General features: G+C 58.7%; 1 protein-coding gene across 1 annotated transcript; it reads left to right on the plus strand.

The window, feature by feature from the left end:
- On the plus strand, nucleotides 1-23,946 carry MAPK8IP1 (mitogen-activated protein kinase 8 interacting protein 1). The gene is made up of 12 exons (XM_064462544.1): nucleotides 1-128; nucleotides 7,095-7,200; nucleotides 13,819-14,052; nucleotides 17,709-17,790; nucleotides 18,011-18,892; nucleotides 19,543-19,618; nucleotides 20,081-20,253; nucleotides 20,545-20,654; nucleotides 20,798-20,917; nucleotides 21,925-21,995; nucleotides 22,357-22,455; nucleotides 22,905-23,946. The coding sequence occupies exons 1-12, from the start codon at nucleotides 43-45 to the stop codon at nucleotides 22,975-22,977; spliced, it is 2,112 nt and encodes a 703-aa protein (XP_064318614.1). The 5' UTR covers nucleotides 1-42; the 3' UTR covers nucleotides 22,978-23,946.
- Nucleotides 23,947-24,034: the final 88 nt, after the last annotated feature.

The following is a 24,034-nucleotide window of genomic DNA, read 5'->3' on the forward strand; positions in this document are numbered from 1 at the left end:
TCCCTCCCGCCCGCCTTCCGCCTGCATGGAGAGAGCCACAGAATGGCGGAGCGAGAGAAAGGAGCCGCATCCCCTCCCGCCTCCTCCCCCTTCCTGGGGCTGCACCTCGCCTCGCCCCCCAATTTCAGGTACCGGCCGTTCACACCCCCCCTCCCCCAGCCCCGGGATCCCCGCGGGGCTGCCCCTGCCCCCCGCCCCGCGCTGCGCTCCCCATCCCCTGCCACCCGCCTCCTCCCCGCGCATCCTTTCGCCTCCCCTCGACACCCCTTCGGCCCCCCCACCCCAGGCACCCCTGAACCCCCACCCCACACATCACTCCACCCCCCCAACACTGCTTCAGCCCTTCCCCCCCAAGCCCACGTCGGCCCTCACCCCATATGCCATATCAGTTCCTGCCAGGCCCCCGCTTGGCCCCATGTCCCCTTCCAACCCCCCCCAGCCTCCTTACCTGCCTTATCTCCTCTTCAAACACCTCTTCCTCATTTTAAAAAAAAAAAAAAAAAAAAAGCTTCATTTCTTTCTCCACCACCAGGAAAGCCTTTTTCTAGCCCTTTCCTAGAAATCCCAGATGCTCCCACTTCCTTCCCAGCCCTGTGAAACTAACCCCAAGTGAGGTGGTGGGAGAGTGCCAGAATTGATCCTTTCAGCAGCACAGAGTGCTTCCATTGATTTGGGATGCAGGGGGCTGTCTCTCCTCCGAAACCCAGCGAGGCTGCTCATGGGGACTTCCCATGGCGTGGGCCAGGCCAGGGATGGCTGGAGGTGCTGACCTGTGGGAGTGAGGGGCTTCGGACCCTCTGGTGCCTCCCGAGGGCAGCTCTGGAGTGGGGATGCGCTGGGCAGGTAAGGGACGTCTGCCACTGCCCACGGGTGCGGTTCCTGGCTTTGCTTGCTTGCCATCCGGGGGAGGCTTGATGCTTCTGGCAGCTGTGCCATCATCAGCCATTGCACTCTGCTCGCCTCTGGCACCCAGGGGTGCTGCAGGGGAGTTGGCTGGGAAGGAGGGATCAGTACCGGCTGCTTTGTGTGGTGAGATTTTGGGGAGGAAGAGGAGGGGCTGGTCCACACTTGGGGCCGTCGCTGAGCTCATGTCTGCCTCTGGCAGGCCCCAGGCCCTGAGGCGAGGAAGCAGGCAGGTGCAGTTGAGCTATGGGGATGTTCAGGCAATTTACCCCTGAAGAACTCGTCTGCTCCTGAAGCCCCTTTGCCAAGCGGTGCCAGGGCTTCAGCAGCTGCTTCCTATTGCAGCGCTGCCTGCGAGAGCTGCTGGGAGCTGTTGCAACATTGCACAATTAAATGGTGCCTCTGGAAATGTCCACCATGGAGAAGGGGCTTGGCCACCGAGGGGGGCCAGAGATTGAGCCACCAAGAAGCTCCAGGCCCATGAGAGGGTCAGGCTTGCAACGCTGTGCTGTCTGGATGCAGCGGCTGTCCCCTGGGCACCCTCCTGCTCCCCAGCAAACAGTAACACCTTGGGAGAAGAATGAGGTGCTGTTTCTTGCTGTGCCTCTGACCTTCAGAAAGGGAGCCTAGCACCCTGGTAGCCTGCCCTGGGGAAGAATCAACCTCCGTGTCTGTGCAGCTGGGTGGAGAGATGGGGAGTTGGGGCAGGAGCTCGAGATCTTCCCTGGGCACTGAGCTCAGGGTGTGAGATATGAAGCAGAAGGAGATGACGGTGATGTCCCTGAGCCTGGGGCAGGGTCTGGCAGACCAGAGGCAACACTGTGGCAGGGAGTTGCATGCGAGGAGGGAGCCCTGCTTGCACAACATTTGCAAGCTGAGTTACATCGCACAGCTTGGGCTGTGCATGTCCCAGGACCTGCATCCCCACCGTGGGGGCTCAGTGATGGGCCATCCCCTGTGGCCGAGCTGGAGCTGGCAACGATGAGCATGATATAGGATGAGGGATCAGCCCGCAGCTGGCGGTGAGGCCCCAGGTGAGCACTGCCCTCTCCCCCAGCTTGCTGCTTGCCAGATGAGGTATTTCAGCCCTCTGGTACGCATGCCTGCCCTTCCAGCTCCCTGAGCGGCAATGCGCTGGCCTAAGTGTTAGTTGACTGGGGTGGCTTGAATTGAGCGGTGACTTGGTCCTGGCCAGCAAGTGGCCTGATGGGCTGGGGTCTGAAGTTCTGGTGGCCAGAGACGGTGCTCTGGCAGGTCCTCATTGCCAGCAATGGTTTGGTGCTGTCTGAGAAGAGGTGGGAGGAGAAGCATGGTGAGGTGAGCCCTCCTTTAGCCAGGACAACCTCCAGAGATGGATGCTTACCATGACAAGAGCAGCAGCATTTTAGGAGACAGCAGTAAAAAAGTTCTTCTCATCCAGTGTCCCTGTTGTCCTTAAGCCTCCCAAAGCCGTGCGGTCAGGGCTGCGCCCTGCTGAGGCTCCTCGGCATCTTTGGGACACCATGTTGCTGCTCCTCACCCTGTCAAGAAGCTTTGCCAGTGCTTCGGGCCAAGCTTTTCTGCGAGGGGCCCTCTGGGGTCTCTCCGGGAGTGGTGGTCCCTCTTGCCAATACAAGGGAGGCAGGAAGGACTGGCACAACTGGGGTGCAGCTGGGTGCAGGGCTCTGCAGCTCTCGCCCTGCTCCACTGCCTACCGGAGCATGGCTCTCATGTTTCTGGGGCCTGGGGAGGGGATCAGCAACCGATCTCCTCTATCTCCCTCTGGTTTCCACAATCCACCTAGCTGCTGGGGCAGGAAGGCTCCTAGGGAAGGAAACCCTTGGGGAGTTACTTGCATGGATCAGGAGAGAGGGGAGAAACTACCCCACTCCTCAAGGAGCTCTGTGGGAAAACACAGCCCTTTCCTATGTCATTGCTGGGGCCTTGGGAAGGGTGGGTGTCTCCGGGGAAGGAGACCTCCCCATCTCCTCAGGAAGTTCAAGGAAACACCTTCAGGCTGAGGCAAAAATCAGTCCCAGCAGTATGGGTTGTTTAATGTGTCTGCTGCGCTCATGTGGAGCCATCAGAGGAGCCTGTTTGGAGGCAATGAGCTGGGTCTCAGTGTGGGGCTACCTGTCTTGTGAGGGGAGATGAAAGGGCTGTCTTCTTCTGATGGAGAGAGAGAGGAGCCTTCTCCTTGGTTCAAATAAAAGAGTCTCTGTGGCTCTTGCAATGGAAGAAAAAACCTGGTGCCAGCCAAATGTGGGATAGTACTTTCCTTCCCACTGATGCTGGTTACAGGACTCCCACGCAGCGCTGCCTGGGAGCAGAGTACCAGAGCCTAGCCCAGCCAGCCAGGCTTGTTGGAGCCCCCAGCTCCATCGTGCCATGTTGCCCTGGCCAAGTCCCCGAGTGGAAAATCCTGTGCAGTGGCAGTGGGCTGGGGAGGAGCTGGAAATACTTTTTTCCCTGGCAGGGGATGGAGTGGAGGGAGGCACAGAAGCCAGGCTTGATTATAAGGCAGTTGTCAGGACTGTGATCAAGCTGCTTCTGCTAAGGCCAGGTAACGGCTGCCTGTGCTCACACGGACACGTGTGCTCCGTCACTCACAGTTCCTGGGTGTCCTGAGTTTATCAGTTCTCATGCATTCGGCAAGTCTGCCATCCTCCACCAGCCTCTCGGCACAGCTTTCAGGAGAGCACCCATAACCTCTGCAGATGCAGGGCTTGCCCACCCTCACGTCTGGGGGGCAACCTCCCACATACCTGCGACACCATGGTGCCCGTCTGCAGTGGCACACCAGTGACACCCGTGCCTCCGCTGCTGCCACTGGGGAGGGAAGTTGGCCAAAATACCCATGTAGGTCCTGCTCAGACTTTTACTGCCAATGATGGAGCTAAGGAGAGTCAGAGCTGTTTCATTTTGCTGGTATTTTTAAGCTCTTTGAGAAGCAAGAGAGAAAGGCTGGGGTGTTTCCAGCACAGGGAATGGGGCGGGGGAAACAGATAGCCTTCCTTGTATCTCCTAGGAAGTCCTGGAGCATCCATGTGAGAAAAGTGTGGGAACGATATGGAGATAGAGATTTCTTTATTCATTGCATTAAGCGAGGAGGTTTCAAGCAGAAAAAGTGCCTCTAGGCAGAGCTGATGATAGGGAAGATGGAGCCCTGGATACTGTTATCAGGGAGCTGAGAGACAACGAACACGGTATCACAAGTGACATTCACCGTTGGCATGGCACTGGTGCAGTGGCAGGTTAGCTCAGCGGAGTGGTCCAGGCCACCAGGTGAACCGGACTTCTGCTAACATCACCCAGCTTAACCCAGCTGGGGGCAAAGCTGGGTCCCAAGGACCTGGCAGTGCCGGTCGGGCTGGTGGGAGATACACCCATCACTCACAGACCGTATTTCCTTCAGCAGCAGATGAGGGGTGGGAGCTCGCAGAGCAGCTCTCAAGTATCTCTCTTGGGATAGAAGGGGTTAGAGATTGGGGGAGCTCAGAGGTGGCCCTGCCCGAGGCGGGAGCAGGGCTGGGGTTTAGGTGGGGCAGACAGGGAAGGGGCTGCACTCCTGGCACTGCTCTGTGGCAGCTGGGCTTGCCCCTTGGTGAAGGTGCTCCTCTTGCTTGCCTCTGCTCAGGGAATGCAGCTGGCTGCGATGCTGGCCCCACTGTGCTGGAAACGCTCGGGCCTTTGCGTCAGTGAGCCGGCCCCGCTCTACTTGGTGAGAAGCCGGATGAATGCTCCCTCCTCCTGCAGGAAGGGATCCCATCGCTGCCGCGGGGCAGAGAAGGGCAGAGCCCCTTGTCCCTGGCTCAGCCAGGGGTGCTGCAAAGGCAGGAGGAGGCTGGGTGGTGTGGGCACCCGTGCCGGGGTAAGCAGATCCCCTGTGCCCGCTGCAGGTGCTGGGGAACAGGCGCTGGAGCAGGACCAGGAGCCGGGCTGGCTGGCTGGCAGGCGGAGGCAGTCAGCATCCCCGACAGAGTGCAGGGACTTGGCACTGGCTCAGCTGGGGAGGTTATTTTTTTTTTCCCCCCTCCAGGACAGCTGATTCCATCTATTTTTAATGAGCTTCCCCAAGTTGCGCAGTGAGGAGACAGAGCAGCGCCAGCAGCCACGGACTGCGCTGGGGCAGGCAGAGGGACAGCGGGTGCCTGGGGCTCTGCCGTCACCTCCCTCATCCCTCCTCACCCTGGGCCTTGGGGTCTTCTTTGGGGTGAGAGTGTGTCCCCCAGGTAAGGGGGGTCCTCATCAATGCAGCTGCCCTTGAAAATGGAGTCGAGCACCGAGGAGGAGAGTTGGCTGGAAGATCAGTGGGAGAAATGGTAGGGGATCCGCCGGGCCTCGGGGAGGGGGGGGGCTGTCCCCGTGGGCAGGCACAGGGACGAGGGGCAGCCCCTCACCCCTGGGTGCATTGCCCTTCTCCATGAGCCGCAGGACAGGAGCAAACTTGTCACTCAGCTGAGCCCAAAGTTTTCCCAGCTGCGCAGGGGGCTGCATGGCAGCCAGGCACTGGAGCGGCAAAGGCGGTTCACCGCATCCTGCCATGCACCGGCATCTCCGCGCAGGGCCTGCGCATCACCTCCCCATCCCTGAGAGTGCGAGCAGGGCTGGCTGTCCCCATCCCGAGAACGGGTATCACAGAGCCAGGGAGCCCCTCGGTAATGTGCCTCTTGCCAGATGCTGCAGTGCCCACCGCACTCCCATGCCGGGGCGGGTGGAGGCACCGAGCATTAGCAGCTGATGGTGTCCCACCCTGGCGACCCATGTAACCAGAGAAGAAATCGATTTGTGCTTTGAAGGCTCCTCATGAGCCTCCCCCCAGCTCTTCGTTTTCTCCCTCAGGGCAGGGGCGGGTCTGGAGCAGGGGCTGTGTCCCTGCCCACCCCCCCAATGCATGTCCTGGGGGCTGTCCCCATGGGCACAGCTCTTCCTGGCCACTTTCACCTCAGGAGCCCACTGGGGAGTTCCTCAGAAACATGGAGGGGAGATGCTGCTTCCCCCATGGGCTTCTCCTGTTCCTTTCCCAGCTCTGGGGGCTGGAACAAGGGAGTTGTTACCCCTCCATGGCACCAGCTTGATGCTGCTGCAGCGGGGGAGCCCCAAGGTGTGGGAGCTCTGCAGGTCACCCTTCCTTCTCCACCTGTGACAGCCAAGCTAGAGAGGGGTGCCTGGCTTGGCATGGTTCTTCCACCAAGTACCTCCCAGCCTGAGGAGCTGGGAGCAAATGGAAATGATGGCACACAAAGCAGCACCCATGGCTGCTCCAGACAAACTCAGGGGACTGAGCTGGTTGGCAGAGGGCTTTCAATCTGGGCTCTTTTATTTACCCCCGCGGTAATGAATAAGCAAGAAGAGCATTGCGGTACCATGACAGAGAAATGTTTTAATGTACAGAAGCCAGGAGCGCCTCACTGTCCCCCCAGGGATGCAAGCAAGCATGCGAAGAGCCTGCCCATCAGCACATTTCCAGCCACTAAAAGGATATCTCTGCAAACTTTTCAATGGGGTGTAATGAGCCTGTGGGGCTGACATCCATAAGGGACCCCTGAGGCCACACAGGTGGGCTCAGCAGGGTGGGCTTGGCAGCACCAATGGCTGCAGGGATGCCCGCAGCCGCCCTGGGGAGTAATTTTGGCACAGAGGAAAATTGCTGCCCTCTCTTACTGCAGGCAGCTGGGCTGGGACATGCCATGGCCGGTAGGTTTACAGTGCTTGCAAGGTCTGGGGGTCTTGATATGGTCGCCCATCCCAGGGGGTCCATCCTGCAGCTGTGCCCTGCCAGGACCCCCATCCCTTCTCCTTCCTGTAACCCTGGCCTTTGCCTGCTGGGTGTCTGTGCCCACCTGGGACAATCCCAGAATCTGTCTGGGCTGGTGGAAGCCAAACCTCCTGGGAACACCTGGATGTGCCATCTGTCCTGTCCTCTCCCAACTTGCACATCCCTGCTGGCTTCGGTCAGGCAGGAGCTGGTTTGAGGCAAGCTCCTCCTGCCTCCCCACAGACACCGACCATGCCAAGCCCAGCTGTCTGGTGGCGAAAGACCCATCCCCTCCAGAAGGAGCCCACTTCCCAGTCTTTCTACCCAGTAAAGACTGGGAGAACCTCTCCCACCATGGGCGATGCTGCTCCCTGCCCGCAGGCAGAACGCTGCCCTGCACCCTGCTGCCCGCCGCCTGCGCAGTGGGTGACCACCCTGGCTCTGTTCCCTCCAGGCTCACCCATGACATCAGCCTCGAGGAGTTCGACGATGAAGACCTCTCTGAGATCACTGACGAGTGTGGAATCAGCCTGCACTGCAAGGAGAGCCTGGCCACCCGAGTAAGCATGATGGGGATGGGGAGGGAGACTGGGTAGGCAGAGCATGCTGGTGGGGCTGGCAGGGCCAGCAGCCCCTGTGCAGGGCCACCAGATCCCCAGGCCAGTGATGCTTCCTTACTTCCACAACCCCAACCCCCTCTGCTTGGCAGTGCCCCCTCCTCATCGCGGCACAGCACAGACCCTTTTTGACCCAGCTAAACCCAGGGGACAAAAAAGCATCTCAAAGCCAGTACCTTTTGGTCCCCACTGTGCTGGAGGGTCTTGAGTTCATTCCTCGGGGATGAGCCTAAGGGTTTGGGTGTGACTGAGGGCGTGCCCCCGATTTGAGTGGGATGGCCAGCGAGCCTCTGGCACCCAACGGGCATCCTCAGGAAGCAGGAACACATGTAAGGTGGCACCAAGGGCCCTGCACAGGCTGTACCTCTTGCCCCTCTGTGCATCCCTGGACCTGCAGATGCAGCTGAGCTGGCATGGTGAGAGCCTTCCTCCGCTCACCTGAGGCATTACTTCTGCCTGCCTTTAGCAGGAACCATTGTCAGGTGTTTTGGAAGTGGGAGACCTGGCGTGACAGTGAAACGGGGATGGAGGAAGTGGCTCCAACCCCAGCAGGCAGCAGGTGAAATAAATAAAGGGAGGTGTGAAACTGCAGGTCGGTCTCCCATCCACCTTAAGCATGCTGGGGCACACTGTGGAGACCCCAGCAAGGTTAACACCACTATTTGAACTGCCTGAGAAGGCCATGGGAGCAGAGACATGGAGATAAATTGAGAATTACATTGGGTTTGGAAACATGCAGAGATTCTAGATTTTGCCAATGTGTTTCATGCTAAAGAGATGCAAATACTGGAGAAGCAACCAAATGGTTTGAGAATCATTTCATCCCTCAGGAAGAATATTTCCTCTGCAAAACTGGTGAAGACCCAGCATGGAGGGGAAAGGCAGAGGAATGTTTTGCAGATTTAAAATTAGACAGTGAATTTGTGGTGTTGGGAATCCCTTGTTGCAGGCAGGAGGGTACAGGCAGATCTCCTCCCTGGGAGGTGCAGGTGTCCTGCTGTGCTCCCTGGCCTAATTTGGGACCTTCCCAGCAGAAATTCGGCTGCTCCTGGAGATAGGGCTGCTGCTCCACACCTCTGCTCCAGCCACAGCTGCCTCCTGCTCTAGGACGTTATGGCCAGGGAAGGACACGGAGAGCCTGGGGCTCGTGGGCTGTGTACGCTGAAGGAAGGAGGGCTAACGCTGGAGGCAAAACCAAAGGCAAACCTTTGTGCTGGGTGTCCGTGAGGGCACAGCATCGGGAAGATCCTCCTGCCTGCAATAGGTGAGGCAGCCAGGGGCTGTGAGTGTGTTGCTGGATGCTTCCCCTTAGCCATCCCAATTCTCCGCTGCTGATAGCACCGCTGGGCTATCAGGACAGGATTTGCCTTTCCTTTTTGGACTGCCAGCCCTTGGCTGAGGTTTGGCAGGGAGGATAAGGGGTGTGAGGCGATTTGCAGCTCAACTGCTGCAGCCCTTCCTTGAGGGTGAGGAAAAATATACTGTTTCATCCATTTAAAAGAGTTTACTGAAGGGTTTCTGTGTCCCTGCACTGCGATGCAGAGACCTGACGCTCAGTAGAGCTCACACTCCAGCAGTGAGCCCCACGTCTTCCCTGGGGATGGCTTGGAGCTGCTTTGCATAAATGCCTGGGTGCACTGAGAGTCTGCTAGGGTGGAAGGGGGATGCGAGGCTTCTCCCAGGGAAGCAATGAACTATTCATAAACACAGCAAAGAAAGAAGCCTATCACGCTCAAAAAAAAAAAAAATGCTTGCTAAAAGTATATCCAATGGTTTATATGGAACACAGAGGATTGCCTAAGGAACAGAACCAAAAGCGGTGACAGCAACAGCGGTGAGAGGGGCTTTTCAATCCCAAACACTGAAGGCGAAAGCCAGGGAGCTTTCCAACCCAGCTGCCGTCCGGAGTGAGCTCGGAGTGCCAGGGTTGCAGGAACTGCTTGATGGAGGCAGCCAGGCCCAGAGGGAGCGGCTTGGCTGGGTCTGCGTGCCACACAGGGGCCAGCAAATCAGTAATGACCCACGGCCAGCATCAGCCAGCTAATTGCATCACGTGGGGACGGCTGACTTGGCAAGTCAGCCCAATGCTGGGGCTGGGGCCAGGGGGGCCCCACGCTGATCCACTGCCTGCATCGAGCTCCTGGTGCTGGTGCCGCAGAGCACCCGTGGTATGTAGGGTGGAGGGTTGGTGCCTGTCGTCCCTGCAGCGACCGGCGGCTGGCAAAAGCCCGGTGATGGAGCGAGGGATGCAGGGTGAGAGCAAGCTGCCAGCTTGCCAGATCACACCAGAGCAGAGAGCAAAGGGAAAGGGGGAAATAGAGGCTCTGGGGAGCGCAGTGAGCCATGGGGCTGGGGGCGTACAGCCACTCTGAGCTTCCCAACCCAGAGGCAAGTCTCTGGAGAGATGGGCAAGTGCAGGAAGTGCCCCAGTAGCAGGCAGAAAAGCACACAGACAGAGCAAGGTGACAAACCCTGCCAGAAGGCTGGGCAGGCGGCTGCTGGAATGGGATGACCAGTGACCTTGGCAAGCTGGGTGTCTGGGCAGAGCCGCTTGGAGGCAAAGCCCAGTGGCAGGAATAGGCGGTTTGTGTGGAGTTCAACACCCAAACAGAGGTGGGGGTTTGGGGATTTTTTTGGTCCTGGAAAAACAAAGATGACTTCATCATCAGCTATTTTAGCAGCTTGCTAGAAATAGTGGTTTGAACACACAGAAACTGCAAGGAGGCATAGACTGATGTTTGTGCAAAAAGGAATTCTATACGACGACAAGGACCACACCTCATGGACAGGAGACCACGTACTAAGAATGAGGAATATTCCCAAACACGGCTGAAATACCCCTTAATTTCCACAAGAAATCCTGGGTGAATGAAAGCCTGGAGCAAAGCGAGGGGTGGGCTGCGGAGAATGCTCAGTGGAGGAGCAGAGCTGCCTTTAGGGCAGTTGAACGGCAGGGCAGGAGGCTGGCTGGAGAGGAACGGGGGCCACCAGGGTGAGGGACGCCACCCCCACCTACCAAATGGCAGCCAGCTCCTGCGGGGCACTCGTGCACGGTTGCAAGAGAAGCACCAGGCCTTTGTCTCGGGTTTGGCCGCTCTTTGGTGGCTTGGAAATCTGGGGTGACTGTCCCTGGTTTCAGCAAGATGGATCGCAGCAAACAACCAAGCTATAGTAAAGGCTCAGTGCCACATCTGTATTTGAGGAGCTGCAGAAAACAGTTAACGCAATATTGAAAAAAAAAAAAGAAAAGAAAAAAAGAAAAATTAATACCCTTCCTGGAAATAACTGTGACCATGAGAACAAGTGCCCAAAGGATAAGAGCCAATATAGGGCTGTGCTGAGCCTTCATGGTCTGCATGAAGAGGCCTGAGCCAGCCATGAAGATACAGATACGTGGAGAAAAAAACCCAAAACACTTTGGGTTTCCAGCATAATAAGATGGCTGGAAATGCCAGGCTTCCTTCTGATGTTCACCGTCACTGATCCAGCATGCCTCTGGCAGCGACTGCCCCTGGAAGGCCAGTGGGACCCACTGCAAAGGGGGAAGCAGCTGCCGTGAGCCAGCTAACCTGCTGACCGGGGACTGGCGGGGAGCTGGCTGCGTGGGCTGGGAGTAAGTGGTGCAGCAGCAAGGTAGCTGCTCACTCCAGGCCGCTTTTCAAAGGCTGTCCCATGAAGCTGCCTCTGTGATCCGTTGCCAGCTGCGGCTGAGCCAGGCTGGGGGCAGAGAGGCTTCTCCTGGTGCTTTGAAGGCAGAGCAAAGAAGTCACAGCTGGGTGGTAGGGAGAGGGGACACGGCTGTCCCCTCTGCTCAGCAAGTCCCCCTTCCTTCCCCATACTCATAAACTGCTTTTCCCAGCTGAAGGTTTTGTCATTCCTCCTCTGACCGGGAAGAGTGCAGGGGCGGGGGAGCAGGGAAGAGCCTTTCGCCTGCTTGACAGTAGCGGGTACAGACCAGGGTCACTCAATATCTCGCATATCACCCCTCTCCCCTTGCAAGAGCCTTTAATTCCTTGGGAAGTGAGCAGCATCCATCCCTTCCTGGAGCCAACAGCACCCCCCATGCAGGTGGTTCCCCTGGATGGACCAGTGCTCCCAGCATCTCGCAATTGCAGCAGCGCTCGAGCTGCCCCGGCACGCCTGGGGCCCATGGACCACAGCGTCAGGGCCATCAGAGACTGGTTGCTGGCCACGGGGACTTCTTACCGTTGGGATGGCACTGTGTGTGTGGCAGGTAGCAGCAGCAGGAGCACGCTAGTGTCACGACCATCTCCAGGACGGATCTGTAATGGAGGTGAGATCCTCCCTTGTAACTGCATTGGGGTCCAGGTATGCATCTTGTGTAGATCCTACCTCAGGATTCAGGCACTGGTGCCCACAGACTGAAGGGACTTTGGGACGTCACCTCATCATTGTGTCTGTGCTGAGGCATGAGTGTACTCAGGCTGGCCTTAGGTTACACGAGCTTGTTCCTAGAGGGCTGCTGAAGCAACCTGTTCTGGTGGGGCAGTGTCCTTCCAGTTAGAAAGGCTTCCCAACTTCTAGTCCCTGCCCTCACTTTGCAGATCACCGCAGGTCCCGCTCAGATGGTAAGGTGATCTGTTGCTGAGTGGTTTCAAAATCACTTTGTTGTGCTACAGTCCATTAATAAGTGGTAGCTTCCTCCTAGCTATTGAACCTGGAATGGTGCATCCCTCCTAAGCGTACTTGTCTTCAAAACAGGTAGTGTTTTGTTTTTCTGCATCCTTCTGGGACTTCCCCTCCTCTGTGAGTTTTCTGAGTGATTCCTTCAGCTACAGGCTTACTGAGGCAGCATCATGAGCAGTCTAGTCTGAACATCACCAGCTAACTCAAACACACCGACCTTAGCTAGGTATGATCTATTTAGCTCTGCCACGGAAACACAGAACTTTTTGTGAAGGCAGACATTAAAAACAAAGGAGTTAAACGTTTAAAGCCTTGAGAGGATGGTTTTTGGTGGCAGTGCTCTACCAGGTGCTCACCAGGTACCTGCCAGGGCTGCAGCAGGGAAACTGGGGTGAAATGGCCCCCATGAGAGGGGTCATACTGTGCCTGCAGCAGGCAGAGCCCTGCCTGTGCTGCCTTTAGTCCAACATTTTAGAAGCTGGTAGCAGCAAGAGCTGTCAGAGGGGCTGCCACAGCTGCTGGGGCCGTTTCTTCTGCCACTGCTCAAAGGGCATCCTCTATGCAGCTGGAGACACAGATAGCATTACCTGAAAAAAAATGCTCTTCTCCACCTCTGCCCGCTGATGAGTTTCCAGTCACCACAAACAGCTGATAACACAGGGAATTCAACTCACTAGTGCCAAGTTGCAGTCGTCATTGCTGGCTGCAGCAACCTGTGCACGTGCAAGCTCCTGTAACTGCAAGGAAGATAGCTCGGGAAGGAAACCGCTGACCTTTAAACACCTGGGGGGACATCAGTGCCTTTTTACCCAGAAATGCAGCCATGAGGGCATCCTCTCTACGTAGCTCTCATGGGTCATGGTGGCCACCTTGCTCTGAGGGGGCAAGGAGAAAGAGTGGGGCTGCTCCTGGCCAAAGCCCGCGGGTGACTGGAAAGCTAACACCAGGCTGCCGGCTTGTCGGGCATCCCTTCTTGTCGGGCATCCCTTCTGCGCAGCTTCACATCCCGATGTGTACAAATGCAGGGTGTATGAGAAGAGGCGTGTCCAAGATGGGGAGGCCAAGGAGGGGCGTAACTGCTGTTGCCAGCTGCCTAGTGGGCGTTACAGGGAAGAAGGAGCCTGACTCCTCTCAGAGATGTACAGTGAAAATGTCAACCCTATAGAGAGAAAAAGTAGTAGTAGTACAGCAGTGGCACTGTTCCAGGTTCTCTGTCCATGAGGATATTCAGGCGTGATGGGCAAGGCCCTGAGCAACCTGCTTCAGGCAGGGGTTGGGCCAAACCTCCAACCAAAGCAATTGTGCTCTTGGATGAGCCCCAGTGGCCAGGACAGGAACCAAGAAAGGGCATGGTCTGCATTGGGAGGAAGAATCATAGGACAGCCCAAGCTGGAAGGGACCTTGAAAGATCACCTAGTCCAACCTTTTGTGGGAAAGGGAGCCTAGGTGGGATTATGTAGCACCCTGTCCAGTCGCGCCTTGAAAACCTCCCACGACAAGGAACTCTGGGGAGGTAGTTTCAGTGAATGATTGCTCTCACTGTAAAAAAAAAAAAGCCCTGTTTGTGTCGAGGCAAAACCTGGGCGTGCACATTTGTGCACTTTGGCGCGATGGTTACACGTACCCGCAGGCACCTGCCAGGAATGCGGTGATGGAGGGGTGTCCCCTCACCGGGGGACAGGGAACGAGGGTGGGTGTAGCTTGGGGAGGCGGGGACGGGGCTCGCTGGCTTCGGGAATAACATCCCTGCTCCTTTAAAAGGAAGAGGCCGCTGGGTGCTGATGCTGCACGGGCTCCCTCCCCCGCCCCATTCCCCGGCCCTGGCGGGAGGCGCGGCGGCTGCCAGCCCGTCTGTCCGTCTGTCCGTCCGTCCCTCCCTCCCGGTGGCCTGATCGCGGCTGCTAATCCCGGCAGGGCCATGTGAGCCGGCCGGGCGGCGGGGCCCGGGCGGCGGGCGGCGGGGAGGCCGGCCGGCTGCAGGCGGAGATGCTCCAGCTCGACCTCATCGACGCGGCGGGGGAGGCGCCGGCCGAGGAGCAGGCGGCACCTGAACCCCTGCAGACGGAACCCCCGGCCGGCACGACGGACGTTTATAAGCCGAAGAGACCCACAACTCTCAACCTCTTCCCGCAGGTGCCTCGCAGCCAGGTGAGGCCGGGATGGCGGGGTGGCGAGCGAGCATGGGGGGGCTACGGGGAGGCGGAGGGGCAGGGATGCTCCCGCCGCCGGGGGATTTTGTCTTGGAGGGACGAAGGGAGGGGGGGGATGGCGGCGAGAGGCTCCACTGCTCCTACCCGCGACGCCCGGTGGGGCCGCGACCCCCCGGGAGGTCCCTGCCCGTCACCCCCCTCATCCCCGGGCTGGGCCCAGCGCAGGCTCTGTCCCTGCCGCTGAGCCGGAGGGAGCGGTCTGGGGGCCCCAGCCCCTGCAGGCTGTGCCCCCTCCCCCGCACGGCCCCTGCCCGGACACCACAGGGGGTGGATGGGGGGGTTTAGGGGCTGGGGGGGCTCCTTCTTCCACCCCCGAAGTGGGGAGGAAACCTGCCAGGACGGGGCATCTGTGTGGCAGGGCTGAGCTGTGCCCCCAGCAGAGCCTGTGGGACAAGGGCCAGGTGGGAGCAGGGACAAGTCCCTGTGGGGATGGAGAGGAAGCGAGGTGTGGCATGGCAAACGCATGAATGAGCCATCGCCCTGGGACAGGGCACCACGCCGCGGGGCCGGTGAGCCCAGGCTGGCACCGCTGGCCAACAGCTGGCTGGGCTCCAGCCCCTGTGACAGAATAGCGACACCAGCTGCCCTGCGTCCAGCGGTGGGGACTCGGTGGCCTCTGCATCTCAGCAGCGGTGCCTGGCAAAAGAAGCATTAATGTCAGCACCCCATGCGAAAATTAGAGACAGAATGGCAATGGTCAAAATGGTGGCTGGGAGGATGAGGACATTCTGTTGGCTCCCTTGCTCTCAGATTTTGCACAAGGTTTTGGATGGGTTTCCCCAAGACTGCCCACCCCACGCAGCCTTGGCATTGCTGTTGTACCCGAGCAGGCGGTGTTTTGGTGGCCACACACTGACCCTCTGTGTGGCAGCCGGAATCCCTTTGCCCCATCTCTCCTGCAAACTTCACGAACCCATGCAAGATGCATGGCACACAGGGCTATTTTTGCTACCCTCCTGCGTTCAGCCGTGCCTTCTGCCAAGTAGGAGGATTTTCATCGTGGTGACGCTCGGTTGAGGAGCATGAAGCGAGAGGCAGGTGTCCCTGTGGGTGACAGATGGGGAGTAGTTGGAGCTGAGTGTCACCAGCCCGGCACCAGCAGCTGATGCCAGCTCTCTGCCTGAGGCCACGGGTGGGAGGAGGAGGAGGAAGAAGGCACAGAGCCAGGATGAGTGCCCTCAGGGCACCTGGCACTGGCGACAAAGGCAACAGGGCTGGGGAGGGGGGCAGTCCCACTGAGCATAATGGACAAAGGAACAGCAGCAGCCTTGTCCCACCCTATGCAGCGCCCTGAGGAGCAAGTGGCACGTGGCAGCCACATCCAGCTGGGGGTGGGTGGGGGGGGACGACACGGGCAGGGGGATGGGGCGATGGACGGGACAGCAAGGCCCCTTCCTGGGCAGCTGTTCCCAACCAGTGTCCAGGGATGGCAGCAGGCCTGCAACGGGAGGTGGGGGCTTTGCTGTGGCTGTCAGCGGGAGTCTGGAGCCAATGGGGATGGGGGCACATGGCTGGGGCATGGCTGGCCGGGGAGGGCAGCGCTGTCGGTGGCATCTAGCAAGAAGCAGAAGTGCCGGAGGCAGGCTGGCTGTAAGATTCTTGGGGTGCCTGTTCTGGATGGCTACCTCTGGCCATAGGCAGATACTGCTGCCCACATGTGTGGTGCCCTAAGGAGAGGACAGGGTGCAGGGCATCCCTTGGGGACCGGCCTGAAATCTGCTTCCACCTGTGCCAGACCCTCCTGCACCCTTCTGGCTTGCCCAGCTCCCTCCTCCTGCAGGTAGTCAGAAGAGGGACTGTGGCCACGTATCCTCTCTTGAATGCCCAGCCAGGGCACTGAGCTGCCCTCCTGTGTCTCCAGCCTCCTCGTTCTGGGCAGGGTGTGCATGGGCAGGGCACCATCCCACCCTCTGCTCCAGCATCTCCTTTCGGGGCCGGGAGCTGGCTGTCTTGGTTGCTGCTGGACTCTCTGTGAGAGTCATCCAAGACAAGTGGCCTGGGATGAGAGAAGCATCCCCAACTTCCCAGGAGGGGGAAAACAGCTGCTGGGACTGGCTGTGTTCATCCTCTAAGATTTTGTGAGCACCTCTCTGCCCTGGCTGTGCGTTACATATCCCAGAGTGCCCTGGTCCTGCAGGATGGGTGGACTCTGGGTTCTGCCTGCTCGGTTGCTGCCTCCTGTCCTTGTCTGGGTAGCTGGGCTGGCTTGTGCACTGGCCCTGTGGAACTTTACACACAGAGGCCATCTCTGCGGCAGCTCACCTGGCCCGCGTCCCAGCCCATTGTGTCCCTGGGAAAGGCAAGAGGGGACATGCCGTTATTTGCCTTGGCACAGGAAGGGCTTGCAGAGGCCGTGCTGAGAGGTCACTGAAGTCCTGTAGCAGAGGTCTCTCCCCTTCCCGCGTGGAGGCAGGGATCTGGCAGCTGTGCTTCAGCAGTGTGCAACTCGGTGGAGTTTCAGGGCAAAGGCTTACTTCGTTTTGGTGGGGAAGCAAACTAAGTACAAGGCAGCTCCTGCGCTGCTGGTAATAACTGCAGTCTGGTGATAAGGCTGTGAGAAAATCCAGGCAGTCCCAGCAGGGCTTAGTACTTGAGCAAGAATTAACTGTGTGGAAAATGGCACTGCTGCAGCCGGGGGAGAAACACCCTTGCAGAAATGAGCAGGGAGGACTTGGCCCCCATTAGCAGGAGGGCTCTTGTTAGAGGGACACCTTCGGGACCAGGGAGGGTTCTTCTCCCAGCCCTGCAGACACAAGACCGCTGTGGTTCCCTGTCCCCAGGTCTCACAGTGAGGCTGAGCGTGTGTTCCCCGGTGCGCACACATGTGTGCTCACACATGGCCATCCACCCAGGGCAAGGCAGGCAGGGCACAGCACCCAAAGAAACTTGCCTGAGCATGGGCAGCACGGGTGGCCCAATCCTGCCTCACCTCTCCAGCTCATCAGGATTGACATTGCTAGTAGACTATGTATGTATATAAGTGCATCTGCATGTATAGATAGGTATCTGTATATGTGTGTGGTGCATGTATACACACATATCTGTGTGTCTGCGTATTTATACCCCTATATACATGCAATATGGATGACTCCAGTAGCAGGTATCAGTCTATCCAGTAGCTGGCTCCCAGCTGGGCAGCAGCACAACCCCTGGCCTTTGGGACTTCCCCCATTTAATAACGTTGAGTGGCTTGAAGGCAGGCAGGGCCTGAAGGATGGGAGCATATCATGCCTGCCCAGCCCAGTCAGGCGCCAGGCAGGCTCAGGTCTTGAATTTCTGACTTGTGACCGTCCACCCATGGGTTCCTGTATCTGAGTCTCTCCCAGGCAGACAAGCACACCCATCCGGGCCAGGCCATCTGCCTCCCAGCTGGCTCCTTGCCTGCCCTGCTTTGGCTGCCGTGCCAGCTCTCCCAGCAGTGGTGTGGCAAGATGTGGGGCTGACTGGGGGGTCCCCCCAAGCACCTCATGCGCCTGTGTGCCCAGGCAAGGGGGCAGCTGAGCAGGGCGCTGCAGACCCGGGGAGGGATGGGCGCTGCTGTGCCACGTGCTGTTTACTGTTTGGGCTACAAGGCGGCTTTGTTCTTCTCCTCAGGACACTCTGAATAACAACTCTCTGGGGAAAAAGCACAGTTGGCAGGAGCGGGTGTCCCGGTCATCGTCCCCTCTGAAAACAGGTGAGTTCTTGGGCTGTTGGCCAGGGGCAGCTCCTTGCACCCTTTCGTAGCTGTCAGGAGCCTGGGGCAAATGGTGGTGGAGCAGGAGGTTGGGGAAAACATCCCACATGGATGCAGGGTGCATGTCCATCTTGAGTCTGGGTGGCATCCCTGGTCACCTTCCCTGGCAGGGAGTGTCACCCTCTGCAGGGCTGTCAATGCTGATCTCCTCCCCCTCTAGGTGAGCAGACCCCTCCCCATGACCACATTTGCCTGAGTGATGAGGTCAATCACCAAAACAGCACAACCTCCACCAAAGACCGGGGCACGTCCACGGAGAGCCCGTGCCGGCGCACAGCGGCCACCCAGATGGCACCCACCTGTGTCGCTTTGTCCCGGCCACCCGAGAAGCACCAGGCCACCAGCCGGCCCCCACCGCATGGTGCCAGCGTGGTGGTGGTGACAACAAGGGGCCCCGAGGCCCACCGGGACCGCATCCACTACCAGACGGACGTGAGGTTGGAGGCCACAGAGGAGATCTACCTGACACCCGTGCAGAAGAATTCAGACCCCCTGGAGACTGACAAGCCATTCCTGTCTCAGTCCAGTGAGAACCGCATGTCCCTCAGTTCCGACATCGACACCTCTGGCTATTCGGCCCTAGCAGGGAAAACCAACCCCTCCATCAGTGAGGAGGACGAGGTGCTGGACTACATGTCCTCCCCTGACAAGACAAACCTGCCCAGGGCTTCCTGTGGTGGTGGGAGCGGGGGCTCCCGGCCAGGGCACAACCTTCAGAGAGCCTCGGTGAGTTCGGACACCAGTGCCCTCTCCTACGACTCGGTCAAGTACACACTGGTGGTTGATGAGAACGTGCAGCTGGAGCTGGTCAGCCTCAAGCAGTGCTACTCGGGCTATAGTGACGAGAGCGACTCGGCCACCGTCTATGACAATTGTGTCTCCTCGCCCTACGAGTCGGCCATTGGCGATGAGTATGAGGAGGACGCAGACGCACTGAAGCGTGACTCAGTCTGCCTCTCTGAGGACTCCACCCCCGAGGCAGACATCCACTTCTCCAAGAAGTTCCTCAACGTCTTCATGAGTGGCCGGGCGCGCTCCTCCAGTGAGTGCTGGGCACCGGGGGGAGGTGGGCTGGTGAATGCCTGCCCAGGCAGCCCTGCTTGTTCCTGGTATGAGGCTGAGGGCACACTCAGGGCCCCACAGCAAGGTGGGGGGGCAGGGCAACCAGCAGGCACCAGCCCCAGCTCCGCTAGTTGCAGCCTGTGGCTTCATCCCTGGTGGCTTGGGAATTGGGGGGGGGGGGGGGGGGGGGGCTTGGAAAAGCCTTGCGACCTGCGGGTGGGGGTGGCCAGGGGTGTTTCAGGCTGCTATTTTGGCTAGCCTGAGGTATGGCTGTGCTGAGGGTAAGGCTGGGGGTCTCACAGAGGGACAGCATCCCTCCTGGAGTGTCCCCCTCCTCCCTGAGCCTGGAGGAGCACTGGGGCTGATGGCATGCCCCAGTGGGCAGGGCTTCCTGCAGTGTGGCTGGTCCCACACTGCTGGTGACACCAGCGGTCACAGCTGTGCAGGGTGGCACAGGGAGGTTGTGGTCCCAGCAGGGGACCAGCTCTAGTCGTGCCTTTCTTTCACGTGGCACCACGTGGCTTCATCTCAGCCCAGGAGCATCAGCGGCCGGTTTGCCTTGATGTCCATCCTTTGGTTGTGGTGCTGACCCCCCAACGCTGAGCTGTCCCCCTCTGCCTTTGTCCCCAGGTGCCGAGTCATTTGGGTTGTTCTCCTGCATGATCAACGGGGAGGAGCAGGAGCAGACCCACCGCGCTGTCTTTAGGTGAGCTTGCAGGCGTGAGCAGTGTCCCCAGCCTCTCATGGGGCAAAGCTGGTGCCACCGTGCCACCGTGGTGGGACCAGCCCAAAACCCAGTGTTTCCAGCTTTTGGGAAGCCCGGGGGACCAAACCACTGCCCATAGCTCGTCTCCTGCCCTGGGGAAACACCTGCCCAGGCTGCTGCAGGGACAAGACCTCTGAGGGCAGCCGGGACCTTTGGGGAGCAGCACGGGTGACGCCATGGGCATACCCTTGCCTTAGGTGCCAGGCTGCTGCCACCTTCTGAGCCTAAACCTGCCTAGATGCTTTATTCAGCATCCCAGGTCCCCATGGCTAATTACACCTGCCAGCGTGCTGCCTGCCTGGGCTGGTGGTCGGTTTTGTGTTGTCCCTGGCCCCAGCAGTGTGCCAGTGAGAAGGCCACCAGCGCTGCTGGCTGGCTGGGTGCTAGTGCCTCCCTGCCCAGGTTTGTGCCTCGCCACGCGGATGAGCTGGAGCTGGAGGTGGACGATCCTTTGCTGGTGGAGGTGCAGGCAGAAGATTATTGGTACGAGGCCTACAACATGCGGACGGGTGACCGGGGCATTTTTCCTGCCTACTATGCTATCGAAGTCACCAAGGACCCAGACCATGTATCAGGTACCAAGCCTCCATGCACAGCCTGCTGACATCCCCCATCTTCTGTCCCCCTCCTCTCTGCTGAGCAGACCCTGGTGCTGAGCAGTGGGATGGAGGGAGGACCAAGCTGGGCACCCAGCAGGCAGCGATGGGCAGCTTCTGGTGCAATGCTGGAAGCTGGCACCTGGTGCCGCAGGAAGCCTTCCCTGGGCAGGGAAACATGCAGGTGTGGGAATATGGAGCAGTGAGGTGGGTCTCGTCCCACATCCTTGGTCACCAGAGACGATCCCTGCTGTGTGCTCTCTCTTCCAGCTCTGGCCAAGAGCAGCGACTGGGTGGACCAGTTTCGAGTGAAGTTCCTTGGCTCGGTGCAGGTTCCCTATCATAAGGGCAATGATGTGCTGTGTGCGGCCATGCAGAAGGTAGTGTCCCACCCCGTGCCTGGGAGCAGGAGCACCTGCTCCTCCTGGCAGCAGGGCAGAGCCTCAGTTGGGAAGGGAAGGGAAAGCCGTCATCACTGCTCACAAGTGCCAGGGCTTTCTCTTTGTGTCTTCTCCCCCACCAGATTGCCACCACGCGCCGCCTCACTGTGCACTTTAACCCACCCTCCAGCTGTGTCCTGGAGATCAGCGTGCGCGGGGTCAAGATTGCTGTGAAAGCTGATGACTCCAAGGAGCACAGCAAGGTAGTGCCCAGCTCCCCGCTCTTCTCGTGCCTTCCCTGACTGCTGGCTCATGTCCCCTGTGCTACACGTCATGTTTGCGTACGAAAATGGAGGATTTCCACCTGTCTAAGGGTGTGAGAAACACCATCAGCAGGGTTGTAGGCCCACCTCAGGGTCCCTCACAACCCACAGGCTCCCAGCTTTGGGCCATACGACCAGCTGATGCCCTCACAGCTGCCAAGAACGTTGCTGCACTGGGATGCTGCGAGTTGAGCCATGCCAGTAATCTTTCAGCTGCTCCTAAACCTTTCTGCGGCTATTTTGAGTGGTGTCCTCCAGACCTGCCCTGTAATCTCTTTAGCTGGCTTTGGCAGGCTGCTGATTAGCGCTCTGCGTAAGTAGCCTAGCAAAGCACGGCAAGATGCTGGGCAGAGGCAAGTGAGGGCTTTGCAGCAAGCCTTTGGAAAACCTCCCCTACAGCTGACGGGTGAGAGTACGTCATGGCTGTGGATGCTGTGGCAGGGTGCTGGGCTGGGGTTTCTACAAGCCCTGCCTGTATCCAGAGGATGCCATCAACTTGGTTGCTCTTTAAACTTGTATAAGTTCTCATTTCTGGCTGAAACTCTTTGAATACCCAGCCTTGAATGACATATTTAGTTCTAAGTTATCCATTCACCTTCTATCTGCTGGTGTTTCTGAGAGCCTTTTTAAGTGAGGGAGAAGGGCTGTGTGCACTGGGCAAACAGCAGCACTGACCCTAGCCTGAGTACAGCCTAACCAAGGGCCTCAGCCCCGTGGGAGCTGCTGGAGGTAGAGGTAGCCGGGGTGGGAGCCAGCAGGGCTGCCTGGAAGAGCACCCTGTGTGCAGGTGCTTGGGGCCATCCTGAAAGTGCTGCTGGGAGCAGCCCAGGATCAGGCTCCAATTCATTTTGCTGCTCAAAGTGTGTATTTCCAGGGGCCAGAGACCGGCTGCCCCACAGGGTGGTAGGGAGGACAGCTTTCACAGCTCGTTTCTCTCTCCCTCCCAGGTAAACAAGTGTAGCCATTTTTTCCAGCTGAAGAACATTTCCTTTTGTGGGTACCATCCAAAGAACAACAAGTGAGTAATAAGGAGGTGTGGAGTGGCTCTCAATGTCAGCAGCTCAGCACAGAGGCTTTGCTGTCTTCCTGATCCCTGGGGGCAGCACAACTGGGGCTGGGAAGGGGAGGGTTCCCAGTGCCCCAGTCCTGAGGGCTCCTCTTCCCCACTGAGTCCAGCACTGCAGCTTCATGAAAAAGCCTTTGGGTGGGAATTACATCCCAGCTCTCGGCATGGGCCATGGCAGCTGGTGGCTACTAGGGTTTGGTGGGGGTGCAGATCCCAAACCCCTATGCTCAAGGGTGGGTACACCTCAGGGATGCTGGGGTCCCTGTACCTGCTTGTCTGCTGGTCCAGTCACACCCACTCTCTCTACCCTCAGATATTTTGGGTTCATCACCAAGCACCCTGCTGACCACAGATTTGCCTGTCATGTCTTTGTCTCGGAGGAGTCCACAAAGCCACTGGCGGAGTCTGTAGGGTGAGTCCTGGCTGGGCAGGGAGAGAGGGGCTTGCTTGCTCCCGAAGGGCAGGAGGAGTGAGGCAGCCAGGCTGAATCCTGCCATCTCCCCATATATGTGGGGTTTGGACCTGGCCCCAGGCTGGCACCTCTTCCCTCAAGTGAGAGGCTTGGGGTGAGAGCCAGGGCTGACAGGGCTATGGGCAGCATATTCCTGACAGCACTGGAACAAGTCCCAGCGCAAGGCTTTGCAGGCAGATAACTGAAAGTCATGCGCTGTGCAGGCGATCAGCGTGAGGATGGAGACCCTGCAGCTCTGATGGCAGCTCTGGGTGCTAATGCAGGAGGGGCCAGGGGCTGGAGGGTCAAACCGGCTGCAGGGTAGGGAGGAAGGGTGAGAAGGAGAGTGAGGCTCTGTAAATGCCTCGTGAGGAGGATGCTGCTCAGCTTTGCTCGGTGCTGTGTTTCAGGAGGGCTTTTCAGCAATTCTACACGGAGTATGTGGAGTACACGTGCCCCACGGAGGACATCTACCTGGAGTAGGAGCTGGCACAAGCACCTCCTGCACAGCCAGGGCTGCAATCTCGCCCCTTCCCCGTGTCATGCATGGACAAGAGCTGCTTTGAGCCTGGAGGAGGAGTGGGCCTGTGGCAGGGCTCCCCGGGGCATGGAGCGCCACCTCTTTTTCATGACTCCCCTTCCTCAGGCTGGGGGGAGACGGGAGGGGGGAGGGCTGGACAAATTGTGTTTATTGTACAAAATACTCTTAGTTTATTCTATTGGAGAAGCACCCGCTGGGTGCTCTGCCTGTGAGCAGCGGAGGGGTGGGCAGCAGCGTGCTTGGGCCCTGTCCTGCTGCAAGCTGGGGTGACAGCATCTCCTCCTTGTGGCTGTGGCCCAGCTTCCCGTCACGCCCCTCTGGGGTGATCTTTTTTAATGCAGTGGTAGGGGATTCAGACTCTCACGGTACGAAGACACAGCAGCTATAGCAAACAAGACCCATGTGTTGACTCATGCCTGGGTGATTGGCTTGCCCTGGATGTGCATCACCACCCTGGGGTCAAGGCTGCTGGGTAGGGGTGACAGAGGAAGGCCTGGTGCCTCCTCTGCCAGAGGCGTGGTAGCACCAGGATGAGCTGAGACAGCTCACCCCTACCTCTGCCCCCCCCACCCATCCCTCCCCTATTGTATCTGTGCCCTGGGGAGAGAGAAAAGTGTCCCCAAATACCTCCCTGCAGTAACTACACCCCTGGGAGGGGGGACTTTCTCTGCCCCTTTCCCCCTCTCCCTCCAGCTGCAGGTGGCAGAGGCATTGTCAGGGCTGGGCCGCCCCAGGGTGGTGGGGCTCAGTCCCTGCCAGAAGCGGGCCAGGGAAGGGCTAAAGCCTGCAGGGTGCCACGTGAAGCACCTGGGAGGTAGAAAGAGCACTCCTGGTCCCTGCAGCCATCAGTCTCTGTGCTTCAGCTGGATCTGCTGCGATGGCAACAACTATTAAATATGATGGTTCCTGGAGTAGGGCTGCCGTGCTGTTTGTGTCCCACCATAGTGGGTTTGGGCTCTGGCTCGTTCCTTCCCTTAGGACCCCAAGAGGAGGTGGAGC

Source organism: Phalacrocorax carbo, chromosome 10 (genome assembly GCF_963921805.1).
Source record: "Phalacrocorax carbo chromosome 10, bPhaCar2.1, whole genome shotgun sequence".
Taxonomy (NCBI): domain Eukaryota; kingdom Metazoa; phylum Chordata; class Aves; order Suliformes; family Phalacrocoracidae; genus Phalacrocorax; species Phalacrocorax carbo.

Excerpts from the sequence above, each read along its gene's own strand:
- MAPK8IP1 (XM_064462544.1), top strand. The coding sequence starts at position 43 with ATGGCGGAGCGAGAGAAAGGAGCCGCATCCCCTCCCGCCTCCTCCCCC. Across the intron at positions 129-7,094 it reads GCCTCGCCCCCCAATTTCAG|GCTCACCCATGACATCAGCC; the intron begins GTACCGGCCGTT and ends TGTTCCCTCCAG. Across the intron at positions 7,201-13,818 it reads AGGAGAGCCTGGCCACCCGA|GGCCATGTGAGCCGGCCGGG; the intron begins GTAAGCATGATG and ends TAATCCCGGCAG.